The sequence below is a fragment of the Neovison vison genome, chromosome 8 (assembly GCF_020171115.1).
Source record: "Neovison vison isolate M4711 chromosome 8, ASM_NN_V1, whole genome shotgun sequence".
Taxonomy (NCBI): domain Eukaryota; kingdom Metazoa; phylum Chordata; class Mammalia; order Carnivora; family Mustelidae; genus Neogale; species Neogale vison.
This window is the reverse complement of record NC_058098.1, coordinates 38,675,514-38,697,893: the sequence shown is the minus strand read 5'-3', so window position 1 is coordinate 38,697,893 and position 22,380 is coordinate 38,675,514. Positions and strand designations below refer to the sequence as shown.

Sequence of the window (22,380 nt, the reverse complement as noted above, 5' to 3'; positions counted from 1 at the left end):
TGTGTGTGTGTGTGTGTGTTAAAAGAAACTACGGAAACTACGTTATGGAATATTACATGTGCTAAATCATTGTGTACTGTATGTATGAGTATGTAGTGCATGTGTTAATTTTAGGCTACAAGTTTCAAACAGAAGAGCATTTATTTTACATGTAATAATCATAAGTTTTGACAAGAAAGAAATACATTTTTCATTTCACAGTAAATGGCATCACACAGTTTTGAGTACTAAATCATCTTGACATTTATGAAGGACCAAATGGAAAGTAGGGAACTGAGTGTGTTAAAATATAAAGCTATCTTTAACTGTTCTATTAAAAAGCAAAGATTTATTTTCCATCTGTGATCTGAATGTGCCTATTTGTGTTCTCTTCCACGGCAGTGGAATTTTTGTGGAGCCACACGACAGAAAGCATGTGTGTTGGATATATGTCAGCCCAGGATGGGAAAGCCAAGGTAAGCGGGAAAACTGGGGCATAACCTGAAAACCTTGCGGCTGTTGCATGAACCTCTAACCAGTTAAGTTGATAAAATGTATTTTTTTTTCAGCCTCTGTTAGACAGTAGCTCTGTGATCTTTATGAGAATCTGATTAAGTACAGTTAATGATCCCAAAGAAAAAACAGCAGATCTTTTTAGCTTTTGATGACAGAGCAGGAGAGATTAGGAAATACTACCCCCCAACCCCTTTATTTTCATCTTGTTCTTTCTCATCAACTATAAATAACTAGAAAAGAGGAAACTGGGGATTGGGAAGAGAAAATGGGAGTAGAGCTGATGGGCTGACAGAGCTGAGTGATTTTGCAGGGAGTGTTGGAATAGATCAAGGAAACAGGTAAAGAAAGCTGAGTGCCTAGATAGCACTCTGCATGTGCCAGGGTGGAGGTGGGCGAGGTGCTTGCACATGACTTGTCTAGTGTTCTGGTGTGTCCTGGCATGCCATGGCTCAGTGTCCTTGTGAGCAGAGTCAAAGGTCTGTGCCCTGTGTGACACGTGCCTGTGGCATGCATCCCTCCGTGAGTCACAACAGTCACACAGACATACACAGCTACTCATGCATTGCTTGGTTTCCCTGCATCCATAATGGGTGAGTCTATATAAGAAATATAATTTATGGATTTTAGTATTTATACTGGCCTGATGTTGGTCTTCATAAAATTTTTAGAAACACATATGGCATATGATATTTACTTGGTATTAAAATAACTTAATTGCAAAGCTATGAAGTGAGCAGCCTCTTAACATAATTTATGTTGTACATTTGGAGATATAAGTAAGGAAAACTAATATCAATGTCTGATATAGATTGAATCATTAACAAATTAAGGATACATGTCAGTTTATCGCTTATTTGTCATTTAACTAACCCACCCAGTCTGACCTCTGTATATTATCCAGCAAGCCAGTAGCATCACAAGGCTTTTGTGAGTACAGCATACAAGAGCATTTTATCAGACAAAGATTGGTTTATAGTCATAACAATATTATTGAGTTCTCCTCCTCTTTGTCTTCCCCTCACCAGACTTATTTCATAAGAGAATGCACAGAGATTGCTTTCTTTCATAGTATATACAGAAGGAAATTATAGTTTTTTTTAAAAGATTTTTTAAAAAATTTATTTATTTGACAAAGAGAGATCACAAGTAGGCAGAGCAACAGGCAGAGAGTGGGGGGAAACAGGCACCCCGCTGAGCAGAGAACCTGACGCAGGGCTCGATCCCATGACTCTGAGATCGTTACCTGAGCCGAAGGCAGAGGCTTAACCCACTGAGCCACCCAGGTGCCCTGGAAATTATAGTTTCTTATTTTAAAGGTGACTTTTGAGGGATGCTTGGGTGGCTCAGTCCCTTAAGCATCCAACTGTTGGTTTCAGCTCAGATCATGAACTCAGGTTTGTGAGTTCAAGCCCTGTATTGGGCTCTGTGCTGGGCATGGAGCCTGCTTAAGATTCTCCTCTCTTCTCCCTCTGCTCCTCAGCCCCTCCCACACTTGTTTTCTCTCTCTCTCTTAAAAAATGTTAAAAAAAATTAAAAAAGATGATTTTTGAGTTTAGAGTAACATTGCCTAATAGAATTTTCTGTGATGACTGAAATGTTTTATATATATATATATATGTGTGTGTGTGTGTGTGTGTGTGTGTGTGTGTGTGTATTTTGTCGTCCAGTAGGTTAGCTACTAGTCACATGTGGCTATTGAGCACCTGAAATATGGCTAGTTTGCATGAGGAACAGAATTTTAAATTAGTTTAAATTTAATTTAAAATACTTATTTTTAATTTAGATAGCCCCACGTGGTGCGATGGCTACTATTGAACAGCACAGGCTTAAAGAATGAGTGGAAAATGGTTATTCAAAAAAGTATTTTCAGAACGTTGTTTTCTTCCCGATGACAAAGCCATTGCCAAATATAAAATAAGCCTGAGAAGCCACAGTAATGGATTGCAGCCATATAAGTTTCTCTCACCCCTTACATATTGGCTCTGAGCTAAAATTGTTTTTTAACAAAAGAACATATATGAGGTGGACTTTAGTGTTGAAGCCAGTCTGATGGAGGTACCATCAAGTTATTAAGTCCCTTGTGCGGAAATGTTCTAGTTACCCTGCTGGTGGCCTTTGGAAGACACCTTAATTATTTAACATGAAATATGGGTACTAAAGAGAGTGGAGAGTCCTGCATTGAGCCCAAAGATGTTTGGCCTCTAGTTGCATTGCTTGACATCTGGTGGACGTGGTTTTCATATTGCTGGTAAATTCTCCAGCTGGTAGTCTTGATTGGGCCAACAGATACAGCTGCTCCTCTTGCCTCACTTGTAAATTATGTTTTTGACCTCCTTGCAGAGAGTTAATCCCTCTCCCTTTCTTCCTCCTTTGAGCCTGTGGCTACAAATGCTTTCCAGAAAGGAGGAAAAAAAAAAAAAAACAAACCAAAAAACCCAAACACTAATGCTTCGGCTGCTGAATTCTATTGATCAAAAAACCCCATCTCTTCTGTCATAAAGGCTGGAATTTTATTGTATTGCAAGTAAGACAATGTTATAAATGAGAAGTTGGGCTCAAAAGAGAAAGGAGCTATAGCAAAGTTTGTATTCCTTTTTAAAGAATAAACTTTTGGTCTACACTTATGGTTTCCTGATTTCTATGAAAAAATTGCTGAATTAATGGCATGCCCATTCAAGTTTGTGAAACATGTTCTCATATAATGTTGAGATCCATGGTAGCAAAGGAGCAAAAATTAAAAATTTTTTAAATTTTTTAAAACAAAACAAAACCCACAACCACCAACAACAAAACACACACATTTTTTTTTAAATTTAAAAACTATTTCTAAAAAGCTTTTTTTTTTTTTTTTTAAATTTGGTCTTTTTGTTACCAAACTCAGAACCTAAAGCCACCTGGCCATTCGAACATTTTATATAACCTAGCTACGTTCAGTCCAAGGTAAGGCCTTGAATTAAAGCTCACCTCAAAATCACAGTGCTTTAAAAAGGCTGGATAATATATATTATAGTAACCAGAGTCCATATACAATTTGAATAAATAGAGGTAGATTCTTTTAAAAATTTCTTTCTTTTCTTTTCTTTTTTTTTTTCTAGAACATCCTCGTAATTATATTATTTAATTTCTAAACCTGTAGCTTAAGTTAAAGAGTTTTTTTTTATTAAATCAAAATTAAGGCATTGATAGCAGTTGGATTTAAAAATCAGATTGCCTATATCCTACCCAGATAGTAGTTAATGAACAGTTTTTAATAAACACCCAGTGTGCATAGACTACTGTGATAAAAACAGATGTTAAAACCGGCATGAAACTTATTGAAGTGTGTAATAAGTGAAACCTAGATTTCTTTTACTATGTGGAGGTCACTTTTTATAACAGTAGTGAAAATACTGTTATAAAAATTCATTCATGAGGAAGAGCAGGTCTTAAAATGTCTCCCCACAGATTTCTTATTAGTTGCAGAGAAAAATAATAAATATATAATGGGGAAACCAGGCAACAACTTGACCTTGTGATCAAAATTAATGTGGCCGATGAGGGGCAGATGGACATCATGTGCCTATGAATGTGATAATATGAGAAAGACACAACATCACTTTTGTACTATTCCATCTGGAAGTGCATAACCTGAATCTAATCACAAGGAAACATCAGACAAATCTAAAATGAGGAACATTCTATGAAGAAAGAAAAAAGGGAGTATATTCTTCAAAAATGTCAGTGTCGTAAAAGGCAAAGGCTCAGGGAAGTGCTCCAGATTAAATAATATGAGAGTCTTGGCAACAAAATGCAATACCTGATCCTATACTGGATCCTATGTGGGCGGGGGAAAATGCTATAAATGCATTAGGTCAATTTACAAAATTGGAATATAGATAATAAAAAATGTTGGATCATTCTTAAATTTGTTATGACTGTACTGTAGTATATTAAAAATATCCTCACTCTTAAAAAATATACACAAGTACATAGGTATAGAGGGCCATAATATGTACAATATCTTCTTGATGCTCCAAAAGAAATATATGGATGGATGGATGGATAGATAGCAAATTAAAAAGTAATGGAGCAAAATGTTGTCAATAGGTGAACTTGGGTAAAGGACGTATAGATGTTCCTTGAACTATTCTGTAATTTTGAAATTATTTTTGTGTAGAAATTTTAAAAAATTTATCATCCTTGGGGTGTCTGACTCAGTGGGTTAAACCTCTGCCTTCAGCCAGGTCATGAACCCAGGGTCCTGGGATAGAGCCCCAAGTCAGGTTCTCTGCTCAGCAGGGGGCCTACTTCTCCCCCCCCCCCGCCTGCCTCTCTGCCTACTTGTGATCTCTCTCTCTCTCTCTCTCTGTCAAATAAATAAATAGAATCTTTTAAAAAATATACATCGCCCTTGGATATTCTGGCACATTTGATTAGTTTTGAAATGAATAAATATTGGAATGAGTGCACTGCCAGGCAGTTGGAGCCTGGATTTTCTCCCTCACTCTGTGTACCTGTTAGTGTTATCACTCTGCCTCTTGGGATCTCAGAGGCCTTATCTGTAAAATGAGAATAAGAATATCTTACTATGCTGGGGCACCTGGGTGGCTCAATGGGTTAAAGCCTCTGCCTTCAGTTCAGGTCATGATCCCAGGGTTTGGGGATCAAGCCCTGCATTGGGCTCTCTGCTCAGCGGGGAGCCTGCTTCCTCCTTTCTCCTCTCTCTCTGCCTGCCTCTTTGCCTACTTGCAATCTCTATCTGTCAAATAAATAAATAAAATCTTAAAAAAAAAAAAAGAATATCTTACTATGCCTTAAATCCTTTCTGGGATAAAGTATGATAACAACAAAGAAACAAAATCTGTCTCTCTAAATACAGATGACTGAATTCTGTTAAGTCCTTGGTATATTATGGATATATTTTATATATAATGGATATTTGTATATATTATGACCCATAATGCCCAGATACTTGCCTCCAATCTGCAAAATTCTAAATTCTAAACTCTGCATTCTAGATTATATAAGCAGATATATTACTGTTCAAATTTCAGTAGAATTTTTGCAATCCCAATGTAGTGTATCATTTTTTTAAATTTTGTTTTTTCGAAGATAGTTTCTGAGGCTTTAAAAAAATCTCAATAAACATCTGTTTAGAAGGAATAGGACAGATGGGATATCTGAGAGTTTTTAATTGGCTTAATGTACCTCTCAAATAAAATCATAGGAGGAAGACAAATATAAAATGGGAGGTATACAAGAAGGAGTTATCAAAGGAATTGGAAAAGAGATTTCCACTCCCAGTTAAGAGGAGGAGAGTTTTGCTCCTACTTCCAACAATGAGAATGAGCTGGATGAAATATAAAATTATGAATTTAAAAAAATTAAAAAATCTGAGTATGCTAGAAAAATCTAAATGAACTAAGTTCCAGAAAGACTTCTAGGACAGAAAAAAACTCTTGACTCATTTATTTTTGGCAGAACAATGGGAAGAGGAGTAAAAATGATGTAAAAGAATATAAAGAGAAACCAGCCAAACTTTTAATGAACCACTTATAGCCTCATGTGAGCTATATGAGAGATTAAAATCCTAAGAAGCCCCAGCCACAGGGTGAGTCTTGCATCCACTACCATTTCTTCCCTATGAAGCCTTCACCAAATGAGCACACCAAGGGCTTGGAGCATGGCAAAGAACTGAGCTTGATTCATTGTAGTGTGTAGGTTTTGCACCAAATACATGACAGTAGCCAAGAAAAGACTGGACGTAGAATAGGAGAACTGAGAGACATCTTTCTGAGGTATTATGGCCTTTATCAAGTGCAAGGCAGTTGCAAGAGAAGGCTGGGTTAAAGAAAAGAAATGAGAAAAGGCCTGCCTTATTCCTACAAGCTATACAGGACCTCCAGGAGCAAGGCAGTATACTATTGACGGCTAGTACCTGGGCAACAGGGTGAAGAAATATGCCATGGCATAGGAAACTGGGGAAGCTTATCAAGATCAAAGAGAACACCTAAGCAACCCAGAAATCTGGTGGCTGGGCTATAAACAAAGAAAATCTCCCATGATTAGAATATTGGCAACTGGATTATAAAACATAGGGAAGACTTCAGATTCTCATCAGGGCTCAGATCCCATACCTTGCTTAAGGGAAATTCCTGATCCAGACCTCAGAATATTAGCCTATAGTGAACTAAATCTGAAATTACCACAATGCCCAGAACCAGCTCACATAGAGATTAGACTGACTCAGAGTCCTCAACCTAGAGGGAGGGAGGGAGTTTGCCATTTTCTTAGGATAAATATCCACTTTAAATATAATTTACTTTTTTTTTTTTTTAACAGATAGTATCTGTCATACAATAAAAATTACGAGTCCTCTGGGATGCCTGGGTGGCAACAACTCTTGATTTCACTCAGGTCATGATCTCAGGGTCCAGGGACTGACTCTTCTTTGGGCTCCCCACTCAGCGGGGTGTCTGATTCAGGGTTCTGTCTCTCCCTCTGCTTCTCCCCCTACCTCTTTTCTCTCTAAAATAAATCAATAAATCTTAAAAAAAAAAAATATATATATATATATATATATATATATTCCTCTGAAGCAGAATAAAACCAGCCAATGGAAGCTTATCCCCACAGATGACCTAGATGTTGGAATTAGTGGAGAAGGATTATAAAATAATTGTGATAACTATAAAAAGAAATAAACAAATGGTATAACTGAAAAATACAGTATCAGAAGCAAGTAACTTATTTGTTGGGTTTAACAGGAGATTGGGGTGGAAAATATGGTTAGTGAACTTGAAAACCAGTCTGTATAAATTGTCCAAACTTAAGCACAAGATGGAAAATGAATTTAAGAAACTGAAGAAGGTCACCTATAGAACTATGACAACAGGGCTAGGATTTGTGCATTTGGAATTATATAGCTGTAAAGTTCTTACATTGTTTAAAAGACAGTATGTTAGTATTTGAATGTAGTTTGAGATAAGGATGCATTTTAATTTCTAGAATAATAAATTTAAACATAATAAAAAATTAATAGGAGACATATGAGAAAGTATATTACAAAATACTCAACCAGAAAACAGGTCAGAAAAGAGGAACAGAAGAACAAAGAACATATGAGACAAATAGAAAGCAAATGCTGAAAGACTTAAACTCTATTATATCAATAATTACATTAAATGTAAATAAACTAAGCACTCAATTTAAAAGGCAGAGATTTTCATATTGCAGATAATCTTAGAAGACCCAACTATATAGTATTCATAAGGAATGCACATTAAATAGACTCAGACAAAATTGAGAGTGAAAGTATGGAAAAAACATATGTAAAAACACTAAGCATAAGAAAGTTAGTGTGGCTATATTAATGTCAGACATAAGAAACATAAGATAAAGCAGGACATTACATAGTGGTAATATGGCCAATTCATCAAGAAGACATAAAAATTCTAATGGTGTATGTACCTAGTAAAGGAAGCAAAAATTGAGAGAACTACAGGGGAGGAACAAACAAATCTACAATATAGTGGGAAATTTTAACATCCCTCTCTCAGTATTAAGTAGAATAAAAATTAGTAAATATATGAACAACTATGATCCAACTTGACCTAAGTGAAATTTATAGATACCACACTCAACAAGTAATTCTTTTCAAGTTCACAAGGAATACTCACCAGAAGAAATTGGAAATTTCAGATGGAATGATAATGGAAACAATATGTCAGAATTTATAGGATATAATGAAAACATTTAAAGAAAAAATATATCTTTAAATGCTTATAATAATGGAGAAATTTTAAATAAATGTTAAATTTCTATCTTAAGCTTTAAGGAGGATAAATACAAAAGAAAAATCAAAATAAAAGTAAAAAAAAAACATAGAAAATTAAAAATAGAAAAAAATCAACAAAGCCATAAATTGGTTCTTTGAAAAAAGTTAATAAAATTGACATAACCTTAGAGAAAATGGTCAGGAAAGAGAAAATAATGCAAATCACCCATATCAAGAATGAAAAGGGAATATTAGTACAGAATCATAGATCTTACAGAGAATAAATGGATAATAAGGTGATACAATGAACAACTTTCTTACAATACATTCAGTAACTTAGGTGAAATTCATAAGTTCCTTTAAAACCCCAAGTTAGGAAATCTAACACAGAAAGTTGGAAATAAACATATACATATTTAAGAAATTGAATTTATGATAAAAATCTCCCAAAGAAAAGTTCATGCCCAGATGATTTCAATGGTATGTTATATCAGACATTTAAAGAAGAAATAATACAACCTTTCAACAATTACCTTGGAAAAACAAGGCAGAGGGAATGCTTTCCAACCCATTTTACGATATGAAGGTAACCTTGGTATCAAAATTTGATAAATATGTTATGAGCGAGGAAAACTACAGACCAGTATCCCTCATAAACATAGGTGCAGGGATTCTTAATAAATTAATTATTTTTAAAAAAGTATTTGAGAGAGAGAGAAAGTGAGCACACAAGAGTAGAGGGAGAAAGGATAAATAGACTCTCCACTGAACAGGGAGCCCGATGTGGGACTTGATGACAGGACCCTGAGATTCTGACCTGAGCCAAAGGCAGACACTTAACTGACTGAGCCATCAGGCACCCCTTTAATAAGTTAATCTTTCAAAAAACGAACAAACGAACAAGAGGTAAAACTTCTGTAAATAAAGGAACAGACAAAAAGGCATAAATATCTTTGTGATATGATGTAGACTTAGAAAATCCAAGGAGATCAACTGTTAAATTCTCAGAATTATAAATTTAGAAAGAGCAAGTAGAAAATAAAGATACAAAATTAAGTATCTTCTGCTTATAGAAGCAGTAAAAAAAAAAAAAAGAAAAAGAAATTAAATCTAGAGTTACTGTACAACCCAGCAATTCCACTCCTAGGTATATAGCCAATAGAATTGAAACTATGACCACGCAAAAACTTGTTCACAGATACAATATAGCAGCATTATTCATAGTAGCTACAAAGTGGAAGCAAATACCCATCAACTGATGAATAGATAAACAAAATATGACAGAATGTAGATTAGTAGTTGCCAGGGCTAGGGCTAGTGGGGAAGGAGAGTGTGAGAGTGAGTGTTAACGGGTGCAGAGTTTCTTTTTGAGGTCATAAAAGTGTTCTGGAATTGGAGCTACACAACTTGGCCAATGTACTAAACATACTAAACTGAACACTTACTTAAAGGGTGAGTTTATGGTGTGTGAACAGATCTGTTAAAATATCCCAACAAATCTATTAAAAATATAAAACAGTGTAATTTACTGTATTAACCAAAATAAATGAGAAAAAACAAATGATCATCTAGATACCATATGCTCATTTCAACTTCCATTCGTGATAAAAATTCTTACAATACCAGAAATCTGATAAATACCTCAATTTGATAAAAGGCGTGTACTAGAAACCTACAGTTAAAAGCATACTAATTGGGGTACAGATGGCCCTTCTTTTCACGAGATGTCGTGAAAAGAAAGGCCATCTGTATTCCAATGTTTATAGCAGCAGCGGCCACGGTCACCAAACTATGGAAAGAACCAAGATGCCCTTCAGTGGATGAATGGATAAGGAAGATGTGGTCCATATACACTATGGAGTATTATGCCTCCATCAGAAAGGATGAATACCCAACTTTTGTAGCAACATGGACAGGACTGGAAGAGATTATGCTGAGTGAAATAAGTCAAACAGAGAGAGTCAATTATCATATGGTTTCACTTATTTGTGGAGCATAACAAATAGCATGGAGGACAAGGGGTGTTAGAGAGGAGAAGGGAGTTGGGGTAAATTGGAAGGGGAGGTGAACCACAAGAGAAAATGGACTCTGAAAACCAATCTGAGGGGTTTGAAGTGGCGGGGGAGTGGGAGGTTGGGGTACCAGGTGGTGGGTATTATAAAGGGCACGGCTTGCATGGAGCACTGGGTATGGTGGAAAAATAATGAATACTGTTTTTCTGAAAATAAATAAATTGAAAAAAAAAGAAAAAAAAAGCATACTAATTGATGAAATGCTGGACACTTTCTAACACTGAGAACAGACAAAGAGGAGGTCCACTCATACTTCTGTCCAGTATTTTACTGGAATTCCTAACCAATACAATAAAGCAAGTAAAAGACATAAAAGACAAAAGTTGAAAAAGATGGAAAAACTGTAGTTATTCTCAGATGACATGGAATGATTCTAACAAATGATGTGCAAGAGCTGTCCTCTGAAAACTACAAAGCCTTGATGAGAGAAATAAAAGAAAAGCTATGTAAAGGAAATAAAATATGTATGTTCACAGATTGAAAGACTCAATAATGTTAAGATAGCTATTCTTTCCAAAGTCATCCATAGATTCAAAGAAAACCTAATAAAATTTTCAGTAGTTTTTAAAATAAGAAATCAACAAGCTGATTTCAGAATTTCTATGGAAATGCAAAGGAGCTAAAATTGTAAAAATCAACTTTAAAAAAGGCCAAAGTTAGAAGACTTAACTTGTTTTGAGATTCCCCATAAAGCTACTGTAATAAAGGCAGTGTCCTCTGGTGAAAGAGATAATCCTAAACCCAATAATAGCAGAAGCTTTGAGATCAGTAGGAATACCACTCTCTCTTCTGCAGTTTCACAACACTCTGAAGGAATAAATCACCACATTTGTTGATGTAGCAGTATTCATAAGACACTGCAGGATTTATAAAAACATTGCCTCAGAAATTCAGATGGAAACTTGTATCTCAAGAAGAAATTCAATGTATCCAACATGGAGATCTGGCATAATCACTAGCAATGTGGCTGCTGCTATTGTTATCAGGTAAAAGAATTGTCTTTACAGTAAAGACTTCCAAAATGACAATGAAGTATACATTCAGCAACTTCAATAAAATAGTCCGTAAAAAGAAAAAAAATGAAAGACTTTATTTATTATTAAGATTTTATTTATTTATTTATTTTGACATAGACACAGTGAGAGAGGGAACACAGCAGGGGGAGTGGGAAAGGGAGAAGTAGGCTTCCTACAGAGCAGGGAAGCCGATGCAGAGCTCAATCCCAGGACCCTGGGATCATGACCTGAGCTAAGGCAGATGCTCAATGACAAGCCACCCAGGTGCCCCTGAAAGACAGAAAATTTAGATAGTACTACTATCTTCTAGTTTACTTTGGTCAGCCTCTTCAACAAGCTTGCCTAATTGTTTATGTACTTTATATTTATTAGGGTATACATTTTAAAATACGAAGTCCATGAATTTACTCATAATCAGCAAGTACTGCTGGTTGAACTGTTAAAAGCACACAATGTCTAGTAACCTATCATAAGTTTTCTGTAATTTCACTTTTTTTCACTGTGTATAGAGATGGAAAGAATTTTATGAGGGTTTTTGGTGTCTGAAATTGGATGAGGATCAGTGAAATAATTACTTTATTATTTCTAATCCTCTAACATTTTTTCATTCATAAGTATAACTTACTATGTAAGTATATCTTCTCTAAAAGATAATAGTATAACTTAAGTAGAACAGGTGACTGGAGGGTATTGAGACTGGAGAGTGAATGAGGAAGATTATTTATAACCTATATTCAGAGAAAATGTCAGAAAGTGTAAAATGGAAAATAAATTCAAAGACCCAGATGGCTAGAGCCTAGGAATGAATGTTTGATAAAAAATTATGATTTATTGTTTTAAGAGGTATTAAAAAGCCTTGTCCTTTGGTTTATTTTGCCATTATGTGATTATGTATACAAATGCTGGTGACCATTAACTTTTTCTAACAATGTTTGGCAGCCTCATTATATCAATCTATGTATTTACCTAATTAAAGCAATTTATAAAACTTTAAGGTGTTCTGTGCCAAGAGTTTGTACCATTGTGAAAGTAAATCCTCACAGGCTAAATAAACTTTTTTCTATACCTTTAAAAAAAAAAAACTAACTAAAAACATTAAGTGAATACAGCCAGACACAAAAGACTACTTTGTAAATTATTCCATTTATATAAGGTATGCTAGATGAAAGAAATCCAAAAGTGGTGGCTTCAAGAAAAGAAGCACGAAGCAATTTGGGATGTTATAGAAATATATTTTGTATGAAAATTTTCTCTATTGAGACACCTGGGTGGCTCCATTGGTTAAGTATCTGCCTTTGGCTCAGGTCATGATCCTGGGGTACTGGGATGGAGTCCCCCATTGGGCTTCTTGCTCAGTGGAGAGTCTGCTTCTCCCTATGCCTGCTGCTCCCCCTGCATATGCACACATATGTTATATGTCTCTTCTATCTGACAAATAAATAAAATCTTGAAAAAAAAAGATACTATTTTTAAAAAAAGAAAGAAAAATTTTTGTGTGGGTTTGGTTTCAGTTTCATGGTTATATAAATGGTCAAAATTCATCAAATGCTTTACTTAACATCTCTACATTTTATCATATCTGAATCAAACCTCTATTTTTTAAAAGCCTAAGGAAAGGTATTAGCAGACCTGTCTTTAAGTAGCTGTGTGGTGAAATGATAAAGAGACTGGGCTGTGGAGTTAGCCAGACTTGGATTTTGATCCTGTAGCCCCTGCTTGTTTATAACCTGGAACAGGTTGCAACTCTGACCCTTGGTTTCCTCATATTTTTTAAAGATTTTATTTATTTGTATGTTAGAGAGAGCACAAGCAGGGAGAGCAGCGGGCAGAGGAAGAAGCAGACTCCCCACTGAACAAGGAGCCTGATGGGGCACTCCGTCCCAGGATCCTGGGATCATGACTCAAGCCAAAGGCAGATGCTTAACTAACTGAGCCATCCACGTGTCCCACTTTCCTTATATTTAAAGTGAGAATGTTAGTGATGCTGTCTAGCATCGTAAAAATTAATTGAATAATATAGCTGGGATGCATATATATAATAGAGCTACATGAATGATGATGATGGGGGTAGTGGTAGGAGGAGGTGCTGCTAGTTGATGTTGTAGCAACTTTCTCAGGGCCTTCACACTCCATAGCTCCAAAGCCTTCTTTGCACTGTAATTCTGCTCCCAAAGGTGCCATTTTATATCATCTATGACAAGAGCAGTACCTCCTAGATTTTCATCCTGTGTCTCTGGTGGAGATGGTGGCCATTATTCTGTTTGACAAAATGTAACTCTAACTCATTGATAGAAGCCAACTGACAAGTGAATTCAGACAAGAAAATTGAAATTACAGGAACACATACACGCGCATATATGCGCGCGTGCGCACACACACACACACACACACACACACACACACCCTCCAGCCCTGCAGTTCAGGGTATTTTGACACTAATGCCCTTTCAAAAAGCTATCTGACTAGAGGTCTGCCAGTTTGATAGCATCACAAGCTTCAGTTTTTTATTCATTCTAAGATTTGCCTGCAGTTTCTCTGTTCATCTAACTGAATAATTTTTCTTTTAAAAGAGGGAAAGATGTTGCTGTTAGCTACTGTTGAATTTCTCTTGTGTGACCCTTGAACATACAGGCAGCCTTTTTAGATTCTACTGAACACTAGACTGTGAAACATCTAAGGGTATATTGTCCATGAACTCCTTAAAGGAGCCCCACAATGGTACCCAGTGGAATTCAGTCACTGGATTTATTAGACCATATGGATTTATTGGACCATATGTTAGATTTATGGAGATCACCTAGATACCATTTGGCCTTAGTCTAAACCAAATTTTAACTGTTTTCGGCACTCTAGTCCCCATCTTGAAGGAGCCTGATAACTGAAGGAACCTGATTCCTGGCAGGAAGCCAACAGCCTCAGGGTGTAGGTTAGGTACCACCAGTAAGCTGTGTACTAAGAAAACATCCCAGACAGCTAAATTTACCAGACACACTTAAGGAACACAAGGAAAAGTGGCTAATCAGTGATTTTATTTGTACCTTTCAAGCTTGCCCAGAATTTCAAATATAGAAAATTGCATTTCTTTTCCATGCTGTTAGGACTGCCCGGAGGATCCTGTTAGGTCTCTTTAGAAAGTCCTTTAGACAAACAGGAGAAGACTGTCTAAAACTGAATGTGTGAAAAACAAACTTCAAGACAGAGGTCTCCTCAGCCTCAAATTTATTTCTAAGAGCAATCGGTAATTTTATTTTTGCCTAATAAGCTTATGCCATCAGTTCTTCCAGATGATTCATTGACATTGCTCCAAAGCAATAAAAAGAACAAACAAGAGAGAATTCACCATGTTGGCAAGAGCATAAATTTTCTCAGAGGCATTAACCATATTTATCCACATAAATCTCATTTTAATCATGGTGTAGGGTTAGAGCTTTGCAAAGATAAATATGTCTATCACCTGGACATAACAACACTGAATGTTAGTTGAGGTGAAGTGAATAAGCCTTTTTGTTGTTGTTGTTTCTATTGTTGTTGTTATAGCAACATGAAAAAGAATGAAACATTACTTTCTCTGTATCTACATACTTACCTAGTCATCAGTCTACATACTGCACATCAGGCATGAGTTGAACATTAGAGTGTTACCTTGTTACCTTTCAGTACCACATTTTAGGTAAATTTGTACCTTCCCAAGGCAGACTGTTTGCCCACAGGACAGGTAACCATGGCCTGTAACTGAGACAAGTGTCCTTGAGAATGATTACCCTCATTACCCACAGCGAGTGAGTAATGGTTATAGAATGCTGTTTTCTTTCTTTTTGTTGTAAAGTGCAGGACAAATGATGAAAGGAAACTTTTCTGGTTTTTTGAAAATTTTTATATTTTTAATTGCAGTATAGTTGATGTGTGATATTAAATTAGTTTTATGTTTACAATACAGTGACTCAACAATTATGTATAGTATGAAATGGGTACCATAAGTGTATTACAGTATTATTGACTATACTCTCCATACTGTACTTTTCATCCCCATGACATTTATTTTGTAAGTGGAAATTTGTACCTCTTAATTCTCTTCACCCATTTCCCCTCCCCCCAACCCCTTCCTTTTTGGCAACCACCGGCTTGTATATTTGAAGATTTATCTATTTGAGAGAGTGATAAGTGCGAGAGACTCTGAAGCAGACTCCCTGCTGAGCACAGAGCCTGACATGGGGCTGTCCCATGACTGCAAGATCATGACTTGAGCTGAAACGAAGAGTCAAAGGCTTAACTGACTGAGCCATCCAGGTGCCCTGAGTTCTTTATATATTTTGGATATTAACTCATTATTGTATATATCATTTGCAAATACTCTCTCCTATTCACTAGGTTGCCTTTTTGTCTTGTTGATGGTTTCCTTCACTGTGCTAAAAGGTTTTTAGTTTGATGTCAGGTCTCAATTATTTATTTTGATTTTGTTTTCCTTGCTTGAGGAGACACATCAGAAAAATATTGCTAAGCTTGATGTCCAAGAGATTACTGCCTATGTTTTCTTTTAGGAGTTTTGTGGTTTCAGGCCTTACTCCACTTGGAGTTTGTTTTTAGTATGGTGTAAGAAAGTGGTCCATGTTCACTCTTTTGCATGCAACTGTTTAGTTTTCCCAGCACCATTTATTGAAGAAACTGTCTTTTCTCCACTGTATTCTTGCCTCCTTAGTCATAGACTAATTGACCCTATATGTGTATACTTATTTCTGGGATCTCAAGTTTGTTGCATTGATCTATGTGTCTGTTTTTTGCCAGGACTATACTGTTTTGATTATTATAGTCTTGTGATAAATCTTGAAATCTGGGATTACGACACCTCCAGTTTTGTTCTTTAAGGTTGGTTTGGTTTTTTGGGATCTTTTGTGGTTCCATAGAATTTTAAAATTTTTTTGCTCTAGTTCTGTGAAAAACACTCTTGGTACTTTGATAGGGAGTGCACTGAATCTGTAGATTGCTTTGGGTAGTATGGACATTTTAACAATATTAATTCTTCCCATCTATGAGCATGTTATATCTTTCCATTTATTTCTCTCACCTTTGATTTCTTTCATTGGTGTCTTATAGTTTTCAGAGTATAGCTCTCTCATTATTATTTGTATTAAAAAATGTTTTTGAGTATACTTGACACACAATGTTATAATAGTTCCAGGTGTATATCATAGCGATTCAGTTTATACATTATGCTGTACTCCCCACAAGTGTAGCTTTCATCTGTCATGATACAAGGCTACAATGGCTATTTTAACCACAGGGAAGTTTTTCAGTGTTATCACTTTACTACAAAATCTTTCACTTCTTTGGTTAAATTAATCCTGGTTTTTTATTCTCTTTAATTCAATTGTGAATGAGGTTGTTTTATTTCCCTTTCTACCACTTTGTATTAGTGTATGGAAAAGCAAAGGATGTTTGTATATTGATTTTGTATCTTGAAACTTTACTCAATTCATTTATTAGATCTAATAATTTTTTGTTAGAGTCTTTAGGATTTTCTCTATATAGTATCATGTCATCTGCAAATAGTGACAGGTTTGCTTCTTCCTTACCAATTTGGATGCCTTTCATTTCTTTTTTCTTGTCTGATTCCTATGACCAGGAGTTCCTGTATTATGTTGAATACAAGTGGTGGGAGTCACATAATTGTCTCATTCATGATCTTAGGGGGAAAGCTTTCAGCTTTTCACTATTGAGTATGATTGTTAGCTATGGATTTGTCATGTATGGCCTTTATTATGTCAAGATAAGTTCCTTCTGTACCAATTTGTTGAGAATTTTTATCAGGAATGGATATTGAATTTTGTCAAATGCTTTTTCTGCATCTATTGAGATGATCATATAATTTTTATCCTTCATTTTGTTGATGCAATGTTTCACATTGATTGATTTGTGTGTACTGAACCATCCTTGCATCCCTGGAATAAATCCCACATGATTTTAATGACTAGTTTTGAATTTGGTTTGCTAATATTTTGTTGAGGATTTTTACATCTATGTTCATCAGGGATATTGGCCTGTAATTTTCTTTTTTTGTGGTATCTTTGTCTGTTTTTGGTATAGAAGGAAGACTGGACTCAATGAATTTGGAAGCATTCCTTCCTCTTCTATATTTTTGGAATAGTTTGAAAATAATAGGTATTAACTAACTCTCATTTAAATGTCTGGTAGAATTCACCTGTGGGGACGCCGGGGTGGCTCAATGGGTTGAGCCTTTGCCTTTAGCTCAGGTCATGATCCCAGGGTCCTGAGATCGAGCCCCGCAGGGAGCCTTCTTCTCCCCTCTCTCTCTGCCTGCCTCTCTGCCTACTTGTTGTGATCTCTGTCTGTTAAATAAATAAATAAAATATTTTTTTTAAAAAAAGAATTCACCTGTGAAGCCATCTTGTCTTAAACTTTCATTTATTGGGAATTTGTGGTTACTGATTGAATTTTGTTACTAGTAATTCATCTGCTCAGATTTTCTGTTTCTTCCTGATTATGTCCCAGAAGATTGTAAGTCTCTAGGAATTTATCCATTTCTTCTGGACTGTCCAGCTTTTTGGCATATGGTTTTATATAGTAATCTCTCATAACTTTTTGTATTTGTGTGGTATCACCTATAACTTCTTTTCTGATTTTACTCATTTGATACTTTCTCTCTCTCTTTTTGGTGAGTCTGGCTAAAGGTTTATCAATTTTGTTTATCTTTTCAAAGAACCAGCTCTTGTTCTCATTGATCTTTTTCTTTTTCATCTTTGTTTTATTTATTCCTGCTCTGATCTTTATTAATTGCCTCTTTTTACTAACTTTGGGCCTCATTTGTTCTTCATTTTCTAGTTCCTTTAGGTGTTAGATTTAGATTGTTTATTTGGGATTTTTCTTGTGTCTTAAGGTATCATTCTTATTATTTCATGTTAACTTCCCAACTCAGGACAAAGTATTGGTTTCTATGATTATAAATATTAGTATCACCCACTGATTTTATAAGAAATTTAATTAAATTATTTTTATTAAATTGGTTAGTGACAGGAGGTGGGTCTACCAAGCATATAGTATAGGGGAGGTGCTAATGACCACCCAAGATTTAGCATGTGTAGGCTTTCCATAGTTACATTCAGGGTAGAAACTTGAGCCCAGACTGCTATTTGGACACATTTTTGTCCCCAGTCTCTCCTTCCCAGTAACCTCAGATTTGAGATCAAAAGCTGGATTCATCAACAGATTAGCTTTTTTAAAAAATTGAAAACTTTCACATAAAAAATTTACACAAAATACAAATTTTACATACATAACATTTTTTGTACACGATTTAAACATTTTAACTTTTACATAAAAATATGTGTTTTTTTTCCTTCTAATTTGTTTTATCCTCTAAGAGCAGATTTGGCAACACTGATAGCCACCCTATTGGTGGGGCCTTCCCTTCCACTTTGACAGTCCTATACCTGGCCTTCTTCACTCACAGGTGTTTGAGATTGATCCATGTTGTACATTTTGAATCCCAAGCAAAGTTTATCTGCTAGAACACATTTTCATTTCGGTACCATACATTCAAAAATATAGTTCCCATCTTTTTAAAAACCTTCATCTGGGGGTGTCCAATCTTTCTAATCCTAGGGTTTAAATTCTTTTATGATAGTTACAATGTATGACTTTTATGTCCTATAAGTAATGCAGTGCTATAAATTGGTGAAAACTTAACATTTTAGTAATAACTAATTGAGATATTTGGATATGGTTGAGCTATTCTTTCTATTTACATTCCTTTCAGATACTTCTGGATGCAATAAGTGGTAGGTACTGATGATTGACTTTTATACTCTTGAGCTGTCATCACTGTATTATACATGTTTGGACTACACTGCTGTAGTGTTGAAGGGATAAAAAGAAACTTAATTTAGGATGAAGATTATATTAATTTGCCATTAGGAGATGCTCAAAGTACTTGGAAACAGCTTTTTCTTCACTTGAAATAGAAAATTAATATTGTTTTAAATTTCTCTCCTATATAAGAGATGAAAAACCAATTAACCCACTGATTTCTTCCATTGATAGTTCTTACAGATATTATGGTAAAATTTTGAATAGTTAGAACTGCCAACTACACTACTCCATTAGAAATGCTTATGTTGTATATTTTAAGAATAAAAATGGAAGATCTGGGCAAAACACGCTTTTAATAGGCAGTTAGTAATAAGCCCCAATAACACCTTTTTTTTTTTAAAGATTTTATTTATTTATTTGACAGAGAGAGATTACAAGTAGGCAGAGAGGCAGACAGAGAGAGAGGAGGAAGCAGGCTCCCTGCTGAGCAGAGAGCCCGATGCGGGACTCGATCCCAGGACCCTGAGATCATGACCTGAGCCGAAGGCAGTGGCTTAACCCACTGAGCCACCCAGGCGCCCCAGCCCCAATAACACCTTAATAGAACATACTTCCATCCAAATTTCTGCACATTTCCAATGCCATATGGTTAGATAGGAAGACCTGGTCTTTAATATGATGACCTCTTAGATACAATAAGTTCCTGAGTCTAGCATTTTAGTTTATGGTTTTTTTTTTTCAGTGTTTTTGTTCAGTAACCATATTTGGTTTTTTAAAAAAGAAATAAGTACAATTTAAAAGATATTTACCAGCAAAGATGACAAAGATACATTTTTCCTTAACCTCTGTTATCCAGTTTTAGAGCTACTCAAAGATTTATTGTAATGACTAACAATGATTGACTAGGAAGGAAGCCCTAATTCTTTGGCTTCTAGATTTTAGCTATTTATAAAACTCAGTTTAACTAGGAATAGAGTTTTGATTAAACAGAGTAACTCATCTTTTAAAAAGAAGTACTTTTAAAAAGAAGTAATTTGTTTATTACTAAGCAAATAGTATGGAGTGCCTTTTATATTCAGACACTTCCCTGGGGACATTAAGAATAAACAAAGAGGGGCGCCTGGGTGGCTCAGTGGGTTAAGCCGCTGCCTTCGGCTCAGGTCATGATCTCAGGGTCCTGGGATCGAGTCCCGCATCCGGCTCTCTGCTCAGCAGGGAGCCTGCTTCCCTCTCTCTCTCTGCCTGCCTCTCCATCTACTTGTGATTTCTCTCTGTCAAATAAATAAATAAATAAAATCTTTAAAAAAAAAAAAAGAATAAACAAAGAAACCAAGAATCTCTGTGCTTTTGGGCTTACATGCTAGTGGAAGAAATAATAAAGATAAGTAAAGCATATACTATATTTGTGATAAGTGCTAAAAAGAGACATGAAGCTTGGAGGGGTTTTAGGAAGTACGAAGGTTCTGATGTTAGGTGGGTCTCACTGAGGAGGTGACATTTGAGTGAAGTCTTGGAAGATTTATGGGAGCAAGGCAAGAACATTCCAGGCATAGAAAACAGTAAGTGCAAAGTCTCTTAACTAGGAGTATTCCTTGTATGTTAGAGGGTCTGTGAGAATGGTCAGTTAGTAGGTCAGTATATGCAATGGGGGACCAGACTGTGTAAGCTCATATTGGTCATTGTTAAGATTTGGGCTTTTTCTCTGAGATGGAAGCCATTGGAAACTCACTAGCATCATGTCACTCACTAACCCATTTGTGACATAATCTGACTTAACATTATAAGAGGTGACTCCAGCTATGAAGGGGAGACAGAGTGAAAGGTTGTTGCTACTCATGTAAGTGATGATAATGATTTGGCTGGAGTGTTAGCTGTACAGATGGTGAGAATCTGTTGCTTGTTTGTGTGTTTTAAGATAGAACCAATGGGTTTTGTTGATGGATTGCTAATGGATGAGGGGAACAGAGAAGACAATGATGACTCCTAAGAGTTTGGCCTGAACAGTTGGAAGAGTAGGGTTGCTTTTTACTAGGCTTCATAGGAATGTGGGGAAGTAGAAAGAGCTCAATTGGGATATGTTAATATTGAGATGCCCTTATATAGTTGGATGTATATGTCAGGAGAGAGGATTAAGCTAGAGATGTATACTTGGGAATCTCAGCATATAAATGACTTTTAAAACTAGAAGATTGAGTGAGATCACCAAGTGAGTGAACACAGACAAGAGAAAAGAGTCCTGAGGATCACTCATGTTTATAAATTTGGGAAATGAGCCACCAAAGAAAACTATGAAATAGCCTAGAGGTTGGAGAACAACACGAATGTGTTGTTTTAGAAACTAAGGAAAGAAAGTATTTCAAGGAGAAGAGGGTGACCAACTTTATTGATGCAGTAGTCTTATACCATGGAATTAGGTCTGAGGACAGACCATTAGATTTATTAGCATTGGCAGGCATTGCTTACTTACCTTGATAAGAGCTGTTTCACTGGAGTGGCCAAAGCAAAAACCTGATTGTAGAGCATTTACAGAGAGAACAGAAGGGACTCAAAAAATTTGAGATAATAAGTAAAGACAAGTCTTTTGACGAACTTTACTATAAATGGATGTACAGAAATCAGTGGCTTTCTTATACACTAACAATGAAAATACAGAAAGGGAAATTAAAGAATCGATTCCATTAACTATAACACCAAGAACCATAAGATACCTGGGAATAAACCTAACCACAGAGGTAAAGGATCTGTACTCGAGGAACTACAGAGCACTCATGAAAGAAATTGAAGAAGACACAAAAAGATGGAAGTCCATTCCATGCTCTTGGATCGGAAGAATAAACATTGTTAAAATGTCTATACTGCCTATAGCAATCTATACTTTTAATGCCATTCCAATCAAAATTCCACCAGTATTTTTCAAAGAGCTGGAGAAAATAATCCAAAAATTTGTATGGAATCAGAAGAGACCCCGAATTACTAAGGAAATGTTGAAAAACAAAAATAAAACTGGGGGCATCATGTTACCTGATTTCAAGCTTTACTACAAAGCTGTGATCACCAAGACCGCATGGTACTGGCATAAAAACAGACACATAGATCAGTGGAACAGAGTAGAGAGCCCAGATATGGACCTTCAACTCTATGGGCAAATAATCTTCGACAAAACAGGAAAAAATGTACAGTGGATAAAAAGACAGTCTCTTCAATAAATGGTGCTGGG

General features: G+C 35.8%; 1 protein-coding gene across 4 annotated transcripts in view; it reads left to right on the top strand.

The window, feature by feature from the left end:
• The window catches only part of TASP1 (taspase 1), a 283,764-nt gene that overhangs the window by 242,979 nt on the left and 18,405 nt on the right, over nucleotides 1–22,380 (top strand). For 3 of the 4 annotated variants that reach the window (XM_044263461.1, XM_044263466.1, XM_044263465.1), the window contains one exon: nucleotides 382–455. In XM_044263461.1, the coding sequence (XP_044119396.1) occupies nucleotides 382–455 (74 nt within the window). Of the gene's footprint in view, nucleotides 1–381; nucleotides 456–5,955; nucleotides 6,092–22,380 lie in introns of those variants that run through there. The other variant, XM_044263462.1, reaches the window with a different exon arrangement.